The sequence below is a fragment of the Amblyomma americanum genome, chromosome 10 (assembly GCF_052857255.1).
Source record: "Amblyomma americanum isolate KBUSLIRL-KWMA chromosome 10, ASM5285725v1, whole genome shotgun sequence".
Lineage (NCBI taxonomy): Eukaryota > Metazoa > Arthropoda > Arachnida > Ixodida > Ixodidae > Amblyomma > Amblyomma americanum.
In genome coordinates, this window is record NC_135506.1 from 94,512,557 (window position 1) to 94,531,410 (window position 18,854).

Consider the following 18,854-nt stretch of genomic DNA (forward strand, 5'->3'; position numbering starts at 1 on the left):
TAACGGCTTGACCGAACCGTTTAACCACACTTTGGCCGACATGCTGTCCATGTACGTTAATTCCGACTATGCCGATCAGGACAGGGTCCTGCCCTTCATAACCAACGCCGACAACACCGACATTCAGAGAACCACTGGCTTGTAATCGTTTTTTTTCTTCACGGGTGAGAGCCTTCGTCACCGCTCGACCGCTCGATGCTGTACTTCCACCGGTCAGATGAGTCTGAGTGCACAATCTTAAGAATCTTTTAAGCAGACCGAGGAGCGTAGTCAACACACTCGGTCGCTAACGTTCGGCTAGCAGGGTCGTCAAAAATTACCCTTCGATACCACCCACACTACTGAGAGGTTTCTACCCTGCTTACTCGTCTGACTTTGCGTGTCTTCTATACCACACCCGGCCGCTCTTGAAAATTTGCCAATATCACGGAACTTACTGCATCGTAGACCACATTTACCCGGTTAACTACACTGTGGACCCGGCGACAGATCTACGGTGACATAACTGCGAGTCTGAACATGTGTCCCACCTGAAGTTGTGCTGTGACCCGTGTGTGTTGTCTCCCTCGCTTGACAAACATCGGCTCGAATTCATCCGCGGGTGATTAATCGTAAAAGGGAAGTTGGGGCAGCGGCGGCCACCGCACCGCCAACACACGGCGCGAGATCGTTGTATTGATGTCTGCAGCTCGGACCGCCATTTTGAATAGCTCTTATTCAGGCTGTTTTGCCTGTAAATCCCGTTGCAGAAAATAATTTTAAAGCGAGCAGTATAACGTCCCGAAGCGACGCATGGACTATGAGGGCTGCCGTAGCGTGGGTCTGCACAATAATTTAGACCACCGGCAGTGCTTCAACGCGCGCTGACAACGCACAGTTATTACTTGCAAAAGCAATGGCATGAATTTTATTGCGAAAGCATTAGTAGTCCCACTAACAGAAAACCCGGCGGAGTGTGCGTGTGTGTGTATGTCTGTGCGTGGACTCGCAGATGGTACAGAAAATCTCAGCGATGGCAAGCAAGCAGGGTGCAGTCAAGCGGCCGCATGACGGACCCAACAAGTCGTATACCGCCGCTTCCGGCAATCCTACACATGTCGTTCCTTCGTCTGTATATACTCCCCACAAGCAGACCTCCATGTGGCGTCACTTTCCACCAAAAAATTCGTATCAAAATTCTGATGCAACCTTTTTTCTTACAGCGTGCCGGGTGGTGTCATACGATTCCTCGTATTTATAGCCTACATGTGCTAGTCACATGTACCACATATGCATACCAAATATGCACATGATGTGCACCTCTAAATGTATGCCTTCCCAGGCTCTCGTACGAGCATGGGGCTGCCCCACTGCACCTCTACAGAAAGTCTTCTCAAACTGGGGGTCTACAACACGACCACGAAACTACGCGAGGCACATATATTTGCACAATTAAGGAGGCTCGCAACCAAACCCGTGGGGTGGAAGACCCTGAGCAACTTGGGAGTACATTAAAAAATCCCTGAAAGAAACGCGCAGGCAGAATTACCGACCGAAGTGAGAAAAATTACTCACTATTAAACCAATTCCAAAGAACATACGCCTTGCTTTTCACGAAGGCAGGAGGAGAGCAAGAGTTAAAGCTTTTGAAGCCAAGCTAGAAGGCTCTGAATACACAGTCTACGTAGACGCGGCGGAATACGAAAGAGGCGACTCCTTTGAGGTCGTTGGCGCGAACGACTCGGTCTAATAACGGCCGGTTTGGTCAAAACTATATGAAGTCGAGGACAGCGCATAAGGAGACTATCATCATGGCAATGGTCAGCACCAAAGCAGGAACCATAATTAGTGACTCCAAGGTCACTAATGCGATGCCACCATATCCTTTCATGACTACACCAATCAGTTTAAACTAGAAAGCAGGATCTATCCGCCATCTGACAAAAAGCTCGACAAAAGCCAGGAGGTAACGGGGTGTCGGCTTCACGCGCGAACCTTCTTTAGCCCGTCGAGACTAGCACTTATGTATCCAACGCAATACAATCCGACTTGCAAAGAAGGCGGCGAGATAGCCGGATACGACCACATTCTATGGAGCTGCTAAAAGGCGCCGCCACCGGCGGACCTACTACCAGTTCCTTCTGTAGAGTGGTGGGCGGCTCTACTGGCCAGCCCAGAGCCGTTGACGCAAGTCCTGGCCACTGAGTGGGCTCCCCAGGTCGCCGAGAGCCATAGTCTCGAAGCCATCTAGTATAGTGCCCAGTAATTAAGGTTCAGTGCGGACAATAAACGTTTTTCAATTCAAGCTTACCGAAACCGTGATGCAACTGTTCGTCGTACACCTTTCCGCGTGGTGTCATATTCTTGTGTGTGGGTTGGGTGTCATACATCGCGCCGCATGCACGCAGTGTGTGGTCGTGCAATAAATAGTGAACGATCAGCGCTTTCGCATTTTCACATGTAAGCAGTCCTAAGTCTGTCTGCTGAATTTTTCTCTTTCCGTACCTTGCGAACTTACATGACATTTCAAAGAACGGGGGTGTTTATTTGTAGCTATTATTAGTGACTCTATAGAAAATATCTTTAAACATGTAACAAACAATATCTTTATTTTTTTCAAGTAATGTGAAAAACTTGGGCCGCCTATTCAATCCTATTCCATTATATTTAATCCGCCTTTCATTGCCTGAGTCAATTTTGGACAATAAACCCCATAATACCAAACCTTTATAGGTGTGAACTAGAAGGATGAAAAGCATTTTTTACGTGATCTTTGAGGATTCTTGCAGCATGGGTAATTTGAGGCGCACGGGCCTTGAGGCTCGAGAGGGCAACAAGGTTCTTTGAAAAGAAACAAGAGACCACTTGGACTTGGAAAGGCATCAGTGCTAGGATTATACTCTAAGCAGTGCAAAAGTACCTTAGGCAATGGGAACTAGTGGTCAGAGAAAATTCGCACAGTTAGAAAAGAGCATAAAAAGTTGAAGCCCTTCTTCAGCTCATTTTTTGGAAAAACCATCGACATTGGTTTCTCTATCACACTGCTGCCTGACGGCAGTTCGAATCACGGAGGCTTTTGCTTGGATACTTTTGCGGCTGGTGACTTGTCACTCAAAGACGGTTTGACGTTGTGAAAGTTGGCTTCAGCGCCAGGAGTAAATAAAGGCCAGTGAAAGATGCAGCGAAAATACCCATGCTCATGGAGGAATGACTTTGAATTACTGACAGCAGCTGTAGCGTCACATTACGGTCGAAGCGTTAGGCACACTGTAGCGAAATGAATTGGTGCTAGAAGTATGAAAGGTTGTGGCGTCTTGTTGGAGGAGATGAGATAGGTACAGCCTGTTCCTGCATTCAGGAGATCAGGGACAGTTTGCACATACAGCCCTAAATCCAGACTAGTATCCAAATATATTCTCATTGAAATCTACAAAAAGATTGAACTTATTCCCCCCACCAGCCCGATTTCAAAAGACTGAAAGATTTAACCTTAGTACAGTCTTATTCTAGACTGTAGGAACTATTTGTACCTAGCTAGGGATCCTCGCCGCTGATAGGGAAATGAAACCGCGAATGCACAGGAAGTCTGTTGAGGCGCTTATTCCACCTATATCACATTGGACTGAGAAGTTAGTGGCAGTCTTTGGAAGTAAATATACAGGCAAGACACTGCTATTTTCCTCGGCGCTTTCCCGTGCACGGAACGGAAAACATGTGCAGCCAACCTGCAATAAAGCTCGTCAAAATTCAGCATTGAACGGACGACGAAAAAGAGAAGTTGATACACGTATCAGGCGAGTGAAGAACGCCATTATGGAAGAAGAGAGAGAGAGAGAGAAATAACATTTATTAGCACCCGTCAAAAGGATGATGGGTATCCGAGGCGCCGCTCGGTCCCAGCCATGTCCTCCCCCTCAGCCGTCGACCGGGATCTCTTGGATCTCAGCAGCGGCAAGGGCGAGACGGATGACTTCACGTTGTTTAGTTTCGTCCTCGTTGTGAAGCAGTGCCTCCCAGGACTCATCTGTTCTGTCAAGTTGTCCAAAGCTCGGACATGTCCATACCATATGGATCATGTCCGCTATGCCATCGCAACGTTTGCACATGGGGCTGAAAATCTCAGGGTGCCACTTGCTATAAAGCTGAGGGTTAGGGTGAGGAATAAATTTTAAATTCAAATCCGCTGTCACGAGACGATTGCTCCAACAGGAATGGGCAGAGGCCAAGGTGGAATTCACAATTCAAAACAGAGGATCCGACGAGGGCGAGACAACCTTGCTGAATGGTACGGCTGGCTTTCGACTCGTGCTCGTTATCTTCGGCCGTTAACGAAACGCCGTGGCCGTGATCGAAATTTACAGGACCATCAGACATCTGATTCGACTATTCTGCGAAAGCATGAGATGAAGACTTTGATGCTTCGCCTCTAAGCTCAGGCTTCACACACGCGACACTATTTTTGCTGTAAATGAAGGTGGGAAGAGGTGAATTGAGGGTGGAGATTATTTGGTGGGCACCCCTAGATACGGCGGCGGGCTAGACTGAGGAGATGGTTGATTGGCGATGCTTTTGTGGGTAAGCCAGATGTCCCACTGCGTTTTGAAATTGATATCGCCGTAGATTTTTTCGTTCCGCGCCTGCATGAGCTTCTATTGTGGAATGGAGGTAGAGGCAGTTGTAGTGGTAGTACATGGTGCTTCTGAAGGGTAGAGTTTGATGAACGTGTTGTGTATGGCGTTTCTTGAGTGTGAAGGAAGGCAGGGTTGGAGTGGGGCGATGGATCGATCTTGGGTGGATGGCAGCCCACCAGCCAGGGCAAGCGGCGGGAGCGTGGGAGGTGTTTCTGAAAGGTGAAGCTGGAGATTTCATTCAGATTTTCCCCTTCAAACTAATAATCGTCCTGGTGCTTTTTCTGTTTGGTAGAGCGATGCTTGCTGCATTTTTCTGCAACAACACAGTTTGTGTTAAGGCTTCGGTGGTTTCCTATGTTCCCAAGTGCCAGCGCTTGTGTAGATAATGAATAAATTGCTTCCTTGTTTAAAATCTACTACACCTTTGAAGATTCCCTTAGCAAAACTCAGCAGGCACAATCTCTCTCGTTATAAGTAAGCCGTCGCCCAAAGCGAAGACGCAGAGCACTGCGCCACATATTACAAAGCTGCCAGGGCGAAGTCAATGCGGGGGTATCTTTCAGGCTTTAGCTGATGTGTCTCGTCTCGCCTCTATTAAAACTGCACTAACATTTCATATCAGGCACCGGACAAATGATCTCAAACGGCTCTAGCATTTTTTGTAGTTGTTGGTTTACCGTAACTCCCGACGTAACTCTGTGTGGCGCACGTCCACTCAATGTCGTGCCAACTTCCACGCAGCAACGCTAATAACTATGATTTATTTTTCTATTGATACTCAGGCGTTGACTCTGACTTGCTCTCTTGAGTTTCCCGTTACCAGAGGTGGGCAAATGCCTTCATTTTTATTTTTCCTCCCTCACCCTCTCTTTTGAATCCATCACCCGCCCTAACCCTCACCCTCATTTTGAAAAGTTATACGGCCCTCCCTCACCCTAACCCTCACTTCGAAAAATTTATTGGCCCTCCCTCGCCCTCGCCCTCACATCGTCGGCCCTCCCTCAACCTCACTAACAGACATTTTAAAAGTCGATATATATTTTCTATGCGGCAACTTCTAGCGATATTACTGAGTAATATGCATACAAGACAAGCCCTGAAGGCACTTTCGGACGACAGGCTAGATGCTTATACTATTGTGTGTGTGCGGGTACGTGTGTGTGGGCTGTTTACTAATGCGTGAGACAAAACCGATGCAGTTACGAGTTGGGCCCTAAAATATCCACTGCCTTTACTTCTGGTACGCACTGCATGCATACATGTGCCCTGCACTTATAACATGTCATTGTTATTCATATTTATTTGGCTTATACTGCAATCCATACTGGGGATTTTAGCAGGGTGCGATACAGATAAGTAAGCACAGCGTAATAACACAGGCAATCAACACAAGAACAAAGTAGAATAACGCAGCTTGAAAATTTTGAAAAATAAGCATACACATTTTTAAACAATATTGGAAAGAAATGTTGACATAGATGATTTCGAAACTTGTTCATTGGTTAAGAGGTTCTCTTCAATTACTGTTCGTGGAAAGAGTACTTAAAACGGTTATTACGCGTGGCAAATGACGTTTCTGTGCGACTGTCTTTGCCTAGTGGCGTAACCAGATGAAAAAGAAATTATTCTTGTGAGATCTGTCTTATAGCAGCCGTTAATAAATTGAAAGACGAAGTTTAGTCGTGACACACGGTTTCTTTCATTAATGGGGGAAGTCCGCTTTGGTTAACAGTTCTGTCACTTACGTACGTCCAATTATGTTTTAAATGAAACCAGCTGCTTTTCTTGCACCATTTCTATCTTAATATTGTAAGTTATAGTGAAAGTGTCCCAAATAACGCATGCATAGTCTGTGTAGTATCGGCAGAATTATGTTTTTGTATGCGAGCACTCGGACAAAAGGAGTAGGAAGTCTCAAAGCACTCCTCAGAAAGAAGAACTTGTGCTTAAAATTAGCCATTATGTAGTCAATGGGCTTAGTCCAGGTGAAGTCATTAGTAACCAAGAGTCAGATATACTTATAAGGTATCTCGAGAAAAGCTTTAGTAGGATGAATGTTTAGGTTTCTTATCTAAAGCGGCGCCTGTAGTAGTGAGCAGCACAGCTTTTTGGTCCGATATACTATCTACTATCTGGCTATTTATTTTGGCAGTAATTGATCCGCTAACAAAAATAGGTCGAACATTCATTGAGAATTGCCCTGAAATATGGTATTTTCATCTACAATCTGCAATAAGTCGAAGCCAAAAGAAATATCCAACATAGCTTCACCTTGGGTGTCGTGAAAAATTTGACCAGTCTAGTTCAGGCAAATTAAAATATCCTAACAGTATAATACGATTATCGGGTTTAACATTCGTGCACAAATATTGCTTCAGTTCCTATAATACGACAACGGTAGAGTTTGGGGGGGGGGGGGGGGCTGTACATTGCTCCAATAATATATCTAACGTTTCCTTGATACGTTGTGCAAAAAATGCACTCCACGTTGGGTACATCAGGCATTGCGAAAATTCTCAGGGATGATTTAAACCGAATTCTTACAACTCCACTTCTACGATCACAATTCGTTCTGTACGAACTGTAGCCAGTGGTAAAGAACTCACTGTCAAACACTGTAATGTTTAGCCAAGTTTCTGTCAAAACCGCCATTTCATGGTCGTGAAAAAGCAGAAGGACGTCCAACTCAGTTGTCTTGTTTATGACGCATCTGCAATTTAACGTTTAGTATTTTCAAGGTCTGAAGTCTCTTAGTCCGGAGTCAGTTCGATTTCTTTCTAAGCCTAAAGAGAGGAGCTCTTTTTTCATCACAACCATACAGTACGTGATTAACGCTTAGCTTATCATAGATTAGCTTTAAAGCTTGACGTCCTCTTTCCCCTCTTCTTCACTGCTTTTCCAGTGTTGTTTCCATATTTCCCTAACTCGTTTCCCTAATTCGCGAAGTTAAACCGGAAAGTTAATTTTCACTAATGCACCCCCCCCCCCCCCATTGTTAAATTAATCTTGCACTGGCCTTCTACCAATTCCAATAGCATTTGTGTTTCAATCCGGTCCGGATTGGTTTCAAAACCGCCACAAGACAACAGATCTTTTGATAATGCGATCACGCAAGAAAGGAAACGCTGAACGCACAGTGGGCAGAGCAGCAGCACTAGAAAGCAATAGCCATTCCTGCAGAAATGTGCAGATTTGGAATCACTAACCTGAATGGCAAAGCAAAAATGATTGTTTACCATGTTGCCTCGTTTGCTGCTGTCATGTCCGCCGTGCTAAAATGGACTGCTAAAATCATTCAGCGCGTTGTTGTGTATGTGTACAAAAACTAATGTACACCATGAGTAGTTAGAAAACAATTCAGTAGCGCTTACCACGATACTTACAATAAGTGCTAACACAGCATAGACTCAGAAGGAAAATTTGTAGTTCGCCTAATTACCATTACCCGATGAGATTGCGATTGCACTCAGTCTTTTCAGTTTCAGTGCTACTAATCTTCTGCTATTTCATGCGGTTTGCTACATTCTCGTGTGATGACGCTTCCACGCGCACGGATGGAAGATGATGAAGACCACATTTTCAAACTACAGCATAAGAGACTGACACATTCAACAACTCTCGTGAACGCGGCTACGTGACGAAAATGATGACATTGCAAGCACACCACGAGAGCTTGGCAGTTCGTACAGGCAGGTTGATAGGATTGCTCGCGACTGATTGTTCAAATTGGAAAAATGTATGAACCGACCGACTTAATACCGGAGTGGCAATCGTTCATAGTGATGCGCTCAGCCTATACCACGCGTCTACTGATCTGTTGCCGTCTTTTTGCGATGTGTTTCGTGGCGTATTCTAAAAGCTTTGTAATTTAGTTAATGTAAATAGAACACATTTTCAATCTTATAAATGTCATCCTTAAAGAAAAGTTGTGGCGACGGCGTAGTGGCATGAAGTAGCGGCCAGTGGAACTGATTTTTTAGTGCCGCCGCGAGTTCGTATCCCGCTCCCTAGCTTTTAAATTTTTTCTCTCTTTATTGTCTTTCCCCGGTGCGGTGCCGGCTTTCCGCTGCAGTGAAGCCCTTATGCGGTCGCTTGAAATAAAAGATTATTTAGGCCACTTGAAAATCAAACGGCTAGCTAAAATGCAGCATTTGGGCGGAATGATAGTAATCGCTAACTCCGCGAGTCTGGAGTCACGATTCCTGTGGTTGCCATTTCAGTGCTCTATTGCTTCCAATCCGCCGAAAAGTGGTTGTCTGTTTGTCTGAAGCCTGCTTCTAGCACGTGGGCCACCTTGGTCACGTGACGTTATGACGTCATCACATGCTGTCCATCGGATTGCGAGAAAACTGCCCACCGTGGCAGTTCAATTTAATGATTAGTCGCGAGAGATTCCTCAGGAACAACATAGGTCTCACAAGCCCCATCTATGGCAGCACCTGCCATCGCAGGGCAGTGGCGCGTAGCTTAACCGCTGCGCCTCTGCGCCTGGAGCGGAACCAAGACTCCTAGATATCTGTGAATGTAAACAATGACCAATTATGCCGCCGTACAGGTCTAAAATTATGCAATAACACGCAAACTTACATAATATCATCATAAACCAAAGTAAGCATGTTCAGGCCAAGAAACAGCATAGAAAGTCAAGATAAACCATGCGAAACAGCACTAACGGGGCTAGCGCACGATAATTCATAGTTAACCCCAAGCGAAACCGCCCATGATTTTTTTGCTTGCACGTCTACGCCTTACTCAAGTGCTGAGTATCAATTACCTGCCATGTCTGCTAGAAATTTGCTTCATAAAATCAGGCGCGCGATTACGCGACCACAGGTCTTACCAGGGACAGAAATAAGCCAAGAGATGTTGACGTTATTTGGAGAACAGTAAAACTTTCTTTTTTAGCACATCGTACAATTCAAGGCGGAGCGAGCGATGATTCAGACCAAGGTGGTTAAGGTGCTGCTTTATTTTCATGGCAAGACTACAGGGGTCGACCTTGCCCACCACATTGCTGCACCGCTTTACTAAACAGCAGCTCCAGAGAAAACAGAATATAGAAAGAGGATATGACAGTAATGAACTACTCACAGAGTGAAAATCAAAATTCCACACCAATGCCGCCAATAGGCTTTGATTTCACAGTGAAATTTGTCAAAAGCATTTTTTGTGCTACAGCCAATTCTGTGAAACCTCGCTGTGCTGAAATCTGACTTTGTTCCGGCAAAGAAGGCCTTGAACTTAGGAATTCAACAGCCTTACTAGGTATAATTTCTACGTATTTTACTCTACAATCTCATCATCCCACAGATTTGGGGCTGATAAAGAAATTGTTGACTGCGGTACCATGGTACCCGTTCGACTGGCGGCCACCCGTACGGCCAAGCCAGTGACCCCTCATTGTCACACTATACAGGGCGTTTCACTGAATACTTTAAACAATTTTAAAAAGAGTTCTTCAGTTAGAAGAGCACTTTTTTCGGCGGTGTAGTGCATCACGAGGAGGGAGAAGGTGTGCAGCACCCACGTTTCGTGTTCACCTCGTGTACCTCCAGAAAGCAGAAACTACGTCTTCCCCGAGATCTTCACCGCAAAAAGTAGCGCTTTAAAGTGGGAATTGATAACGGGCGGCACAGGGGAAAGCGTTAGCCCGGAGTACGCTTTGGGCCACCACTCTCGCCCTCGAATAGTGAATTCTTCCCTCCCTCACCCTCACCTCATCATGTCTTTCCTCCATCGCCCTCACCTCACTATGTCTTCCCTCCCTCGCCCTCACCTCACCATGTCTTTCCTCCGTCACCCTCGTCCTCAGGTATTTTCATCCGCCCATCCTCCCTCACCCTCACCTCACCAATTTAAATCCTCATGAGGTGAGGGTGAGGACGCCCTCATGAGGGTTCGCCCTCGTGAAGATGCCCATCTGTGCTCGTGACACGTATTAAGAGATGCGATTAATTTCAAGCCACACTTATTTGAACTACTTGCGGCCTAAATGTGGCGTTCGTTCCGAAAAAACCATGAATAGCTTCCACGTCGTGCTAAATTTGTCAATCAGAGAAATCGTGGAGCATCTCACCGAGTATACCCGAAATATTTCTTCCTGCGTTACAACGCAGGGTGGTCTCGAGCCGTCCAAGGAACTTGCTACCAGGCTTGGCTGCAACGAGAGTGACCCTGACACCTGGTTGAAATGCTTCTCTGACGCAAGCCTCGAGGCGCTCCTGTCCACCGCGGCAGCAATGGAGCTGCGTTTTGCGCCAGCATGGGATGCCTACGTCCTCTTTGGCTTTAACAACAAGGAGCTCCCTAATATTAACGAAACTATCACCGGGGCAGACATCGCTCAGGTGCGCAGTTGTGTCATAGTTGTGTCAGGATTCGTGCCAATCATTCGCAAAACTCTTACAATGGACACATGCTGGCAGCTCTCTGCACTCTACGCACTTTACAAGCGATGTTATCGCTGTAGTTTTCTGTGCAATGGGGCAAGCAGTAATAGGTGGCTGCCTTTTGCAGAGCACTGCAAAGGCTTTAAAAATTTCCTTCGACCATCTACAGACTATCCATAGAATTTGTCAATAATTAGTAATTACTCATTACGTCCACATAAGCGGAGCCACACGGCTGCAAAGGTAGGCTATATATCTTCAAGAGAAACTTGGTAGTTAAAACTCGTCTTGGTCCGGGGCTCGAACTCAGGACCTCTTCGGAGCAGTCGCTCTACCAACTGAGCCAATCGAAACGGCTAGGATATGGAAGGGGGGACAGCGGATTGATCAGTACCTCGAATTTGAAGCACTGCTGGTTGGTGTTTATATGGAAGCTTCTGTGGAATTTATTTCATATATTTGCCCCCGAGGTCTCACTTTTCTTAAATGCGACTTGCTCATCGCCAACAGCAAGCTGCTTTACCGATTCGTTTCCTACGAAAGATGCAACCAGATAGTAAAGGAGCTGTCTTGATAACGGACGACTCCTATAGGCTCGAGATTCTTGTCGAAGTTTTGCACTCTTTGTTTTGAAAGCTATACAACATCCACACACTGACTGCGACCGAGTACAACAGGCAATTTGTTTCAGACGCCTGAGTTGTGCATTTAGGCCTGATGCAATAGCCAATTAGTGCTCTATTTAAGGGGATAAGTTTGTCAAATAAACATTTCCTCGCCGAGATCTTTATTCCCCCCCCCCCCTATTTTTTACGATCATACGGCATCTGGTGGAAATGCGGAATGGACGCTCATGTATCAAACTCTCCCCAAAATAGTATAGTATAGAGTTCAGGCGTGATAGAAATGAAATTGAAGGTCACTGGCCGTGTTGAGGTTGCGAGTGACGTTTCGGAAACTTTACTGGTTACTTCTTCACTGAGGTAATCAAGAATAAGTCGTCCTTAAGGTATGTATCACGTTCGTAATGCACGTAAGTTGACTGCCGGCAGATTTTCATTTGTACTATTCATAGAGTTAGCGGCTGCATGAATGATAAATGAGTCCAATACCAGCTTTGATTACACTTTCCTTTAGCTCTGGTGGTGGCGTTGTCCCAGTCCATATATTGATGTTTCAGCGTGTTCAACAACAACGTTCGATGTTTCATTGCCAATCGCTACGTCATGTTTTTGCTCCTTCAGGCGTCGTGGAAACTTGCCGGAAATGTCTTTGCAGCCAGCGGAGGGAATTATTTATATCGCTCCCGAATACAGTCGTGATAAAGATTAGTACACTGACGTCACCGGAGCGGTAAGAATCGCACCGCGCGGCTGGCGCGCGCCGTGCTTTGTGAACACATGCGATACTTGTTATCGCCGTTTTCATAACCGTTGTACGGAACGTTGCTATCTGCCGCTTCTGTTGCGCGTCCCTAGTGCTGATCTTTTTCACTCGCGACTGTACATGTCGTCGGGCCAGCGATCCTTCACGTTAATCAACTTTCTTCGAAGTTTGGTTGAAGGGATAGTGCGAAACGTCTGTTATACGTTAAAAATAAGTAGGCTAGTGCTTCGCTCACTCCGGAACGTACGGGATTGCCACTTGGATTTTAATGGGAGAGCATTTCTTGTCTCATGACTGGCATGTACAGGACCCGTCGGCAGAGCGTGTCGGCAGAGCATGCCCATGAGAGTGTGCGCACGAAAAGGACCATTAAAAAAACGAAATTAGCCGGAATTGCGGTTCGAAACGAGGCCCTCTGAGTGCCAGACGGGCGCGCAACGGGTACACCACGAAGGGCCGTTGGTTCAAGCGTGTTAGAGGGGCCAGAAGTGAACGTGTTGTGGTGTTTACGACGCTAGACTGTGTTGGAGCTGTGTAAAGATGTCAGACAACGAAGACTTGCAAAAAAAAATTGCCGACGTACTCTCAAGGGTTACTTGATAAGTATCACGTGAGAACGGTGACTTGAAAAAAAAAGTTGCTAACGTTAAATTGAACGCAAATGCTACCGCATGTCTCCATGCGTCTTGTGCCAGAAAACGCCCTGGATAGCGTTGACGAAATACGTAACGAAAGTTCTCTTCGGGCGTACCTTGACGACGTAATATCTGGACACCAAGCTAGCTGTCGACAGAACTGCCTCAACCACCAGTTCCGACTCCTGCCGGAGGACCCTACCACAACACTGTCACCAGCGATAGCCACTGGGCTTTCTGGTAGCACCGCGAGCCGCCTACGTTTTGTGGACTACCCCGAGAAGCTGCCGATGAATTGCTTAAGCAATTTGCACATAGAGCCATGGGTTGTATCAGTCAAAATGAGGCATCTTCTACGCCTTCCAAGCTTCAGCCCAACCGCGAGCTCTCTAGCAAGCGAGTAAAATTTCAGCGCTTGGATTATAAAAAAATATGTGAACTCATCCGTAAGGTTTTCCAGGAGCCGCTGAATATGTCTCGTATGCAGCGGTCACAGGAGACAGTCATGTTGTACGCAGGGAGAACGACATGCGAACTTGTTGCGCACTGACTGCACCCCGACGGAAAACCCGACTGGATAACGGTCCTGCCGAGACGTCCCAAGCCCTCCTGGTCGAGAACCTGCTGTTGTAGAACACCCTACTACACCCACCACACAGCCTGAAGGCCTAAAAAAATTTGACAGTGGCTCAGCTCAGCTGTGAAAGGATATACGTAGCGAGAGCTGCAGTAGCCCCCTGGTTACGCATGTTGTCGAGCTTGTTGTTACGCTCCGCCTCTAGGCGTCTCCGCTTGGCAAGACGTTCTTCTCTTTGTTCAGGCGTCTCCGCCGCTCGTTTTGCCTTCTCATGCTCATTCTTTATGTGCAGAGCGCCCAAGTGCCAGGCGACGACATCTGGGTCCGAAGAATTGGTCTTCTCCAGACGATACCGCCGGATAGCGGCGGCTGGAGTCTCCTTTTCGTCACCCATACGAAGCGATTGTGATAAACCGAGTCTTATCACCTCAGCTTTTATACACACAGGTTGCACGTACGCAGTTTATCCACACGACCCCACGCGCGGCCGCGGCAGTGGGCGAGCTCTGACGTCATGCGCGCGCACCTGCTACCCTTCTCCGGTTCCCGCGCATGCGCATTCACGCGCGGCAGCGGCGCGAGCTATGACGTCATGCACCGCGTACCTGCTGTTCCTCTATGGTTTCGTGCATGCGCACTATCGGCCTCCGAGCCTCACGGCGAAATGCTCGACTGGGTAGCGTAGTGCAGCTCTAGGTACAAAATGTGACGCGTGGCCGACTGCCGAAAACCAACCCATGTATTTCCATTGCGGGCGAGACTCGCCACGCCCTTAGTCACCGCCCAGGCAGATGTATTAGCCTTTGTGTTTTCGGCTGCTTCTGATGCCAAGTCTTACCTGTCTTCAGCCTGTCTTGCCTGTCTTCAGCCCTCTAGCACACTTCGAGCCCTATGGGTACTCTAGGCACATTCGAAACCGAGAACCCGATTCGGTTAGCCATGGAATCCCAACACATAGAACAATGCCTCTTAAGCCCCTATGTCAATACTTACGCGAACGTCACCCCACATTTTGTTGGTGCTGGAATACCTACGCTAGAAATGTTTTTAAAAACAAGACACGTCCTCCGATCGGCAGATCCTTGCCTTATTGCTTCTTGGAAATATTTGTCGATGCTCATCTCTGGTTCTCTCTGCGTTCCGTTTGGAACTGTTGAGCTCCAGTTACTAGGTGACACCTGAAGGAAAGACAGTGGCTGTGGCCGCAGCACTAAGTGCGTTTTTTCTGCGCACGCATGCGTTCTGGGCTAATTGTTCCTTCCCTCTATATTCGGCCTTGCATGATACGGCATCGACCTCCCGCCTAAGTGGATTAACCGGCGGAATCATCCGCCGATGAGTCAGGAAAGTGTCTTCGCGGGGTTGACTCCTGGCGTAGCCACGGCGGCAGCGGCGACGGGTAGAAAGGGGGACCTGCCCCACCTCTCGGACACGCCAAGCTCGACAGTGCGCCAACAACGGCTCGGGGCAGCGCCAGCCAGCCAGAGCCGTGCAAGACGAACGCCCCGTCTTTCCTGAACGAAGAACGGCTGCAGCGGGCGAAGCAAGACGTTTTTTGCTAGCTGCGGACAGAAGAGCTTGGCGGTCCTCCGATGTGATGACCTTCAAAAAAAGGATTTCAGAATTGAAAGGCCAGATCAGCGCACTCTGTTGAACCTGGTCGAGAGCTGGTAGAGAATCACCGTTGCTGCATGAAAGTGATGCGTCATGGAGCCATCGTCAACATCGCCATAGAAGTGCGGGCCCTCGCCACCGTAACCACTGCGGAGGGGGGGGGGGGGGGGGGGGGGGACAGTGCCGCCTTCTGCGGTGGGTAGCTCCTCAAGTCATCTTAAGTGATTCCTTGATTGGACATTGATCAAGTGTACAGGTTCCCTAGTTAAGGATCTCAGGCTGTATTTAAGCAGCAGGCTGCGTGTGTGCGCATGAGCGTAGTAGTCTATTGCTCAGTGCTTGCTGCTTCTCTCTTCTCACGTGCTCTCATGTGTGGAACTGAACTGCAATAAAAATGCAAATTGATTTCTACAGTTTTCTTCGTCACATGCACCTGGATCAGACTACTCCGTTCCTGGTTGCGTCCTTCCTGTCCCTAACTTGGTCTACAAACTTGGGCCAGAACTGCGTTCATTGGTTTAAAGCGCTAGCAATTGTGACAGCATCTTTACAATGCAACAAACCTGCGCACTCTCGCGCTGATCCATCGTCTTTCGAGTATAGACAAATCAGTTATAGGATGAAAGAACATGACAATTTAAGTTTATAATGCAAACGATATTAGATTTTCACTGCGCGCTCTTTCTTGGGTTTGCAGGCCAGGACTCTCTTCGAGGATTACGTGAGACCAAAAGCCGAGGCCAACGGCAGCGCTTCGACAGATAAGGATCTGTTGGCTTTCACTGCGAGATACCTGGCCGGGGGCTTCGCTAAAGAAGTGGAGAAACACATTAAAGGCTCAGGTTTCGAGAACAGCATTCTGCAGCTGGCCGCGGCCATTTCGGGTTGCGGTACGCGCACATTTGCCAGGAAAGCCGAGCGCGGTTTCCACTACATGGTCGACAGTGGCTCACGGCCGCTCTTCGAGCCAATGCTGAGCACCGCAGAGGTCGTACAGTTCCTTTCACAAGGGTGAGCACAGTCAGGGACTTCGCCCAAAAGTTCGACCTTGTCCCGAGGGTGCCTTATTGCTGCTGCTGCTGCGCTCGGCCGTAGAGGAAAAGGTCGTGTGTGTGATGTTGGTCGTCGCTTCCACCTTTCGGCAGCAGTGAGATGCAAAAACGTTGGTTTACGAATACCTTAATTGCCGCCGGCTGAGAATTCAGAGTCGTTGCAAGTGTTCCTGACTCTCACATTGCTGTGTGCTTCATGTTACATGAGAGTTTATATCATCTTCTGCCTAACTAAGCGTTCATTGTAGGACACCTATTGACAACAGCCCTCAGAAGGAAACAGAAAACATTGAGGGGCAGGAGAGCCCAGTGGGTCAGAGACCAAACGCGAATGATAGCATGATAGAAATCAAGAATGGGCTTGGGTAGGGTGTTCACTGCGAAGGCAAGATAACAGATCGTCCAATAGGGCAACGTGATGTGTTTCAAGAGAAGGCAAGTATAGCACAGTGCTGCAGCAAGTCAGAAGGGCGTATGAGATTAGGACGTTTGCAGAAGAAAGGTGGACGCAGCTGGCACAGGGAAGGATTAATTGGAGAGATATAGGAGAGTCCATTATCCTACCGCGTACACGGTCAAGCTGATGACCATAGTTTTTCTTTCGTTTTGTCTTAGATTGCTGTAACATGCCAATGGTGTTGATTGTTTTAGAAAATTTCGAAAATATATTGCTCAGCCTTCTTCCGGTGAAGGCCACGAATATGGCCTGTCCGTCTCAGTTTCAATTTGCTTCACCGTATTATGGTTCACTAGAACAGCTCCTGGAGATAGAGGAGGTCCCCCAGGGGCTCACATCTTCAAAGTCATGAGCAAGACACGATAGCGAATTGTACGCTTATTTCTTATTCACAGCCGCCTCTCACAAACCAATCTGCTATATCTATGAAAACCCTCGTGCCTGGCCTTAGTGTTTCGCTGCGCTCAAATACATCAATGCCTCCGAATCGGCTCGTTAAAGGGAAAATATTATAATCACCCTGACTATACCGACCGCAGGGCAAAGGCCTCTCCCTTGCATATATCTCCTATTAACCTTGTCCTATGCCAGCTGCGGCAACCCACAGGACAGGGTCAATTTAGAGATATGTATGGAGTGGCTTTTTTCCATTCACGCAGAGAGAACAGACCAAGTCGTGAAGTGCGTGTACCGCCACCTCAAGTCGTTTTTACGAGCAGTCTGCAGGCACGTCTACGATTTTATGCCCGGATCTGTGAGCCCGTAGCCTGCTTCGGTATTCCCTTCCAAATGGTGGTCACAGTGTCATTCTTGGTCTTGACGTCGCAAGTTCGAAGCAAGTAGCGGGAAAAACGCACCACAATTGGTACCCCTACACGCCGCATCTACCCCGCGCCGCTGCCATAGACGCATGCAAAGGATATTAACATTATCTGTGTGCGCTCGACGACATGGCGGGCGGTGGCCGTCAACATCTGAATACGTTCTTGCACCGTGGTCCCTAGCGCTAGGGTTTGCAATGAGTCATCATCCAAAAGGTCGCCTGCATCTCTCTTGCGTCTGGCCCTTTGAGTTTACAAACATGCTGAAAAGGCCTGTTTCTATGCAAGGATAAGATAGATGTCCAACATTCTCCGAAAAAATTTTTCAAAATTGGAAAATTGTACTACGCTGTTATAGAAATATTGGAGGCACTGGTTCATTCTTGTGATCTGTAGCAAAAGCTTTCTTTTAAAGGGCTTACATCGATCGCATAGAACAGTTCAGGCTGTCATAGAAAACCAATGAGAAGGGCTCTTGACGCAAGCAAAGACGTTAATAGGAAAAAAATGCAAGACTGCGGTCGGCTGATGTGCGGATATATTGATTGTTATATTTAAATGCTTCATTATATGGATAAATTGCGTTCATAAATGTTTCCTGCCCAGAAACGTCTTTGTTCAGAAAATTGTCGGTATGTAGGTGGTGATTTACATTTATTCACTTGTTTAAGCATCTGGGCAGCGTGTTGCGCCAGGTGGTAGACGGTTAACTGCGCTCTTCGTGGCTACGTGAAAAAACGGGTAGCGCTGCGTATCGCACTGGCGCAAGAAAAAGTGTTAATGTTCATCTTCAGAGGTCACTCGTTGTCTCATATTTTTTCGCGCATCGCGACCATTGCGCGCGTTCGCAGACTCAGTGCTAGTGGACAGGCTATAGAGGAATCATGAACCAGCCACTTTCACAATTAAAATCCAGCGATTTTACGCTGAACAACAGGCAGGCTCGATCAATCCGCAACGCCTGTATTATGCTAGAGAAAGAAGTGGCTGGAGAAACAAAAACTCCTCTCAATAATTAGATATACAGCGCTAGTTTAGTTAGATAGGCAAGCCTCCTGCATAAATCGTTTTCTTAAAACTACCTCGTGCTTCTCTTTCCCAGGACGGTGCCCACCCTGAGGAACGGCAAAGCGTGGCCGCTTGCCAAACACGTCTCACGCTACATCTTCGCCAACGGCACCGAGACCACGGGAAGCGTGACTTTATGCATTAAGTTAGGAAAGATAGGATGAGGACTCTGCGCTGATGGCTGTGCGTGTTCCATGACGGCGGTGCCTTTGACCGTCCATGTATGGACAACTCTGTATAGGCTG

The 18,854-nt window shown here is 47.4% G+C and overlaps 1 protein-coding gene across 1 annotated transcript in view; it reads left to right on the forward strand.

Annotated features, from left to right (window-relative positions):
* The window catches only part of LOC144108558 (uncharacterized), a 66,127-nt gene extending 47,273 nt beyond the window's left edge, over positions 1-18,854 (forward strand). Inside the window, exons 7-9 of the mRNA XM_077641765.1 lie at positions 10,727-10,957; positions 15,909-16,222; positions 18,644-18,854. Of these exons, the coding sequence (XP_077497891.1) occupies positions 10,727-10,957; positions 15,909-16,222; positions 18,644-18,773 (675 nt within the window). The 3' untranslated portion in view covers positions 18,774-18,854. The remainder of the gene's footprint in view (positions 1-10,726; positions 10,958-15,908; positions 16,223-18,643) is intronic.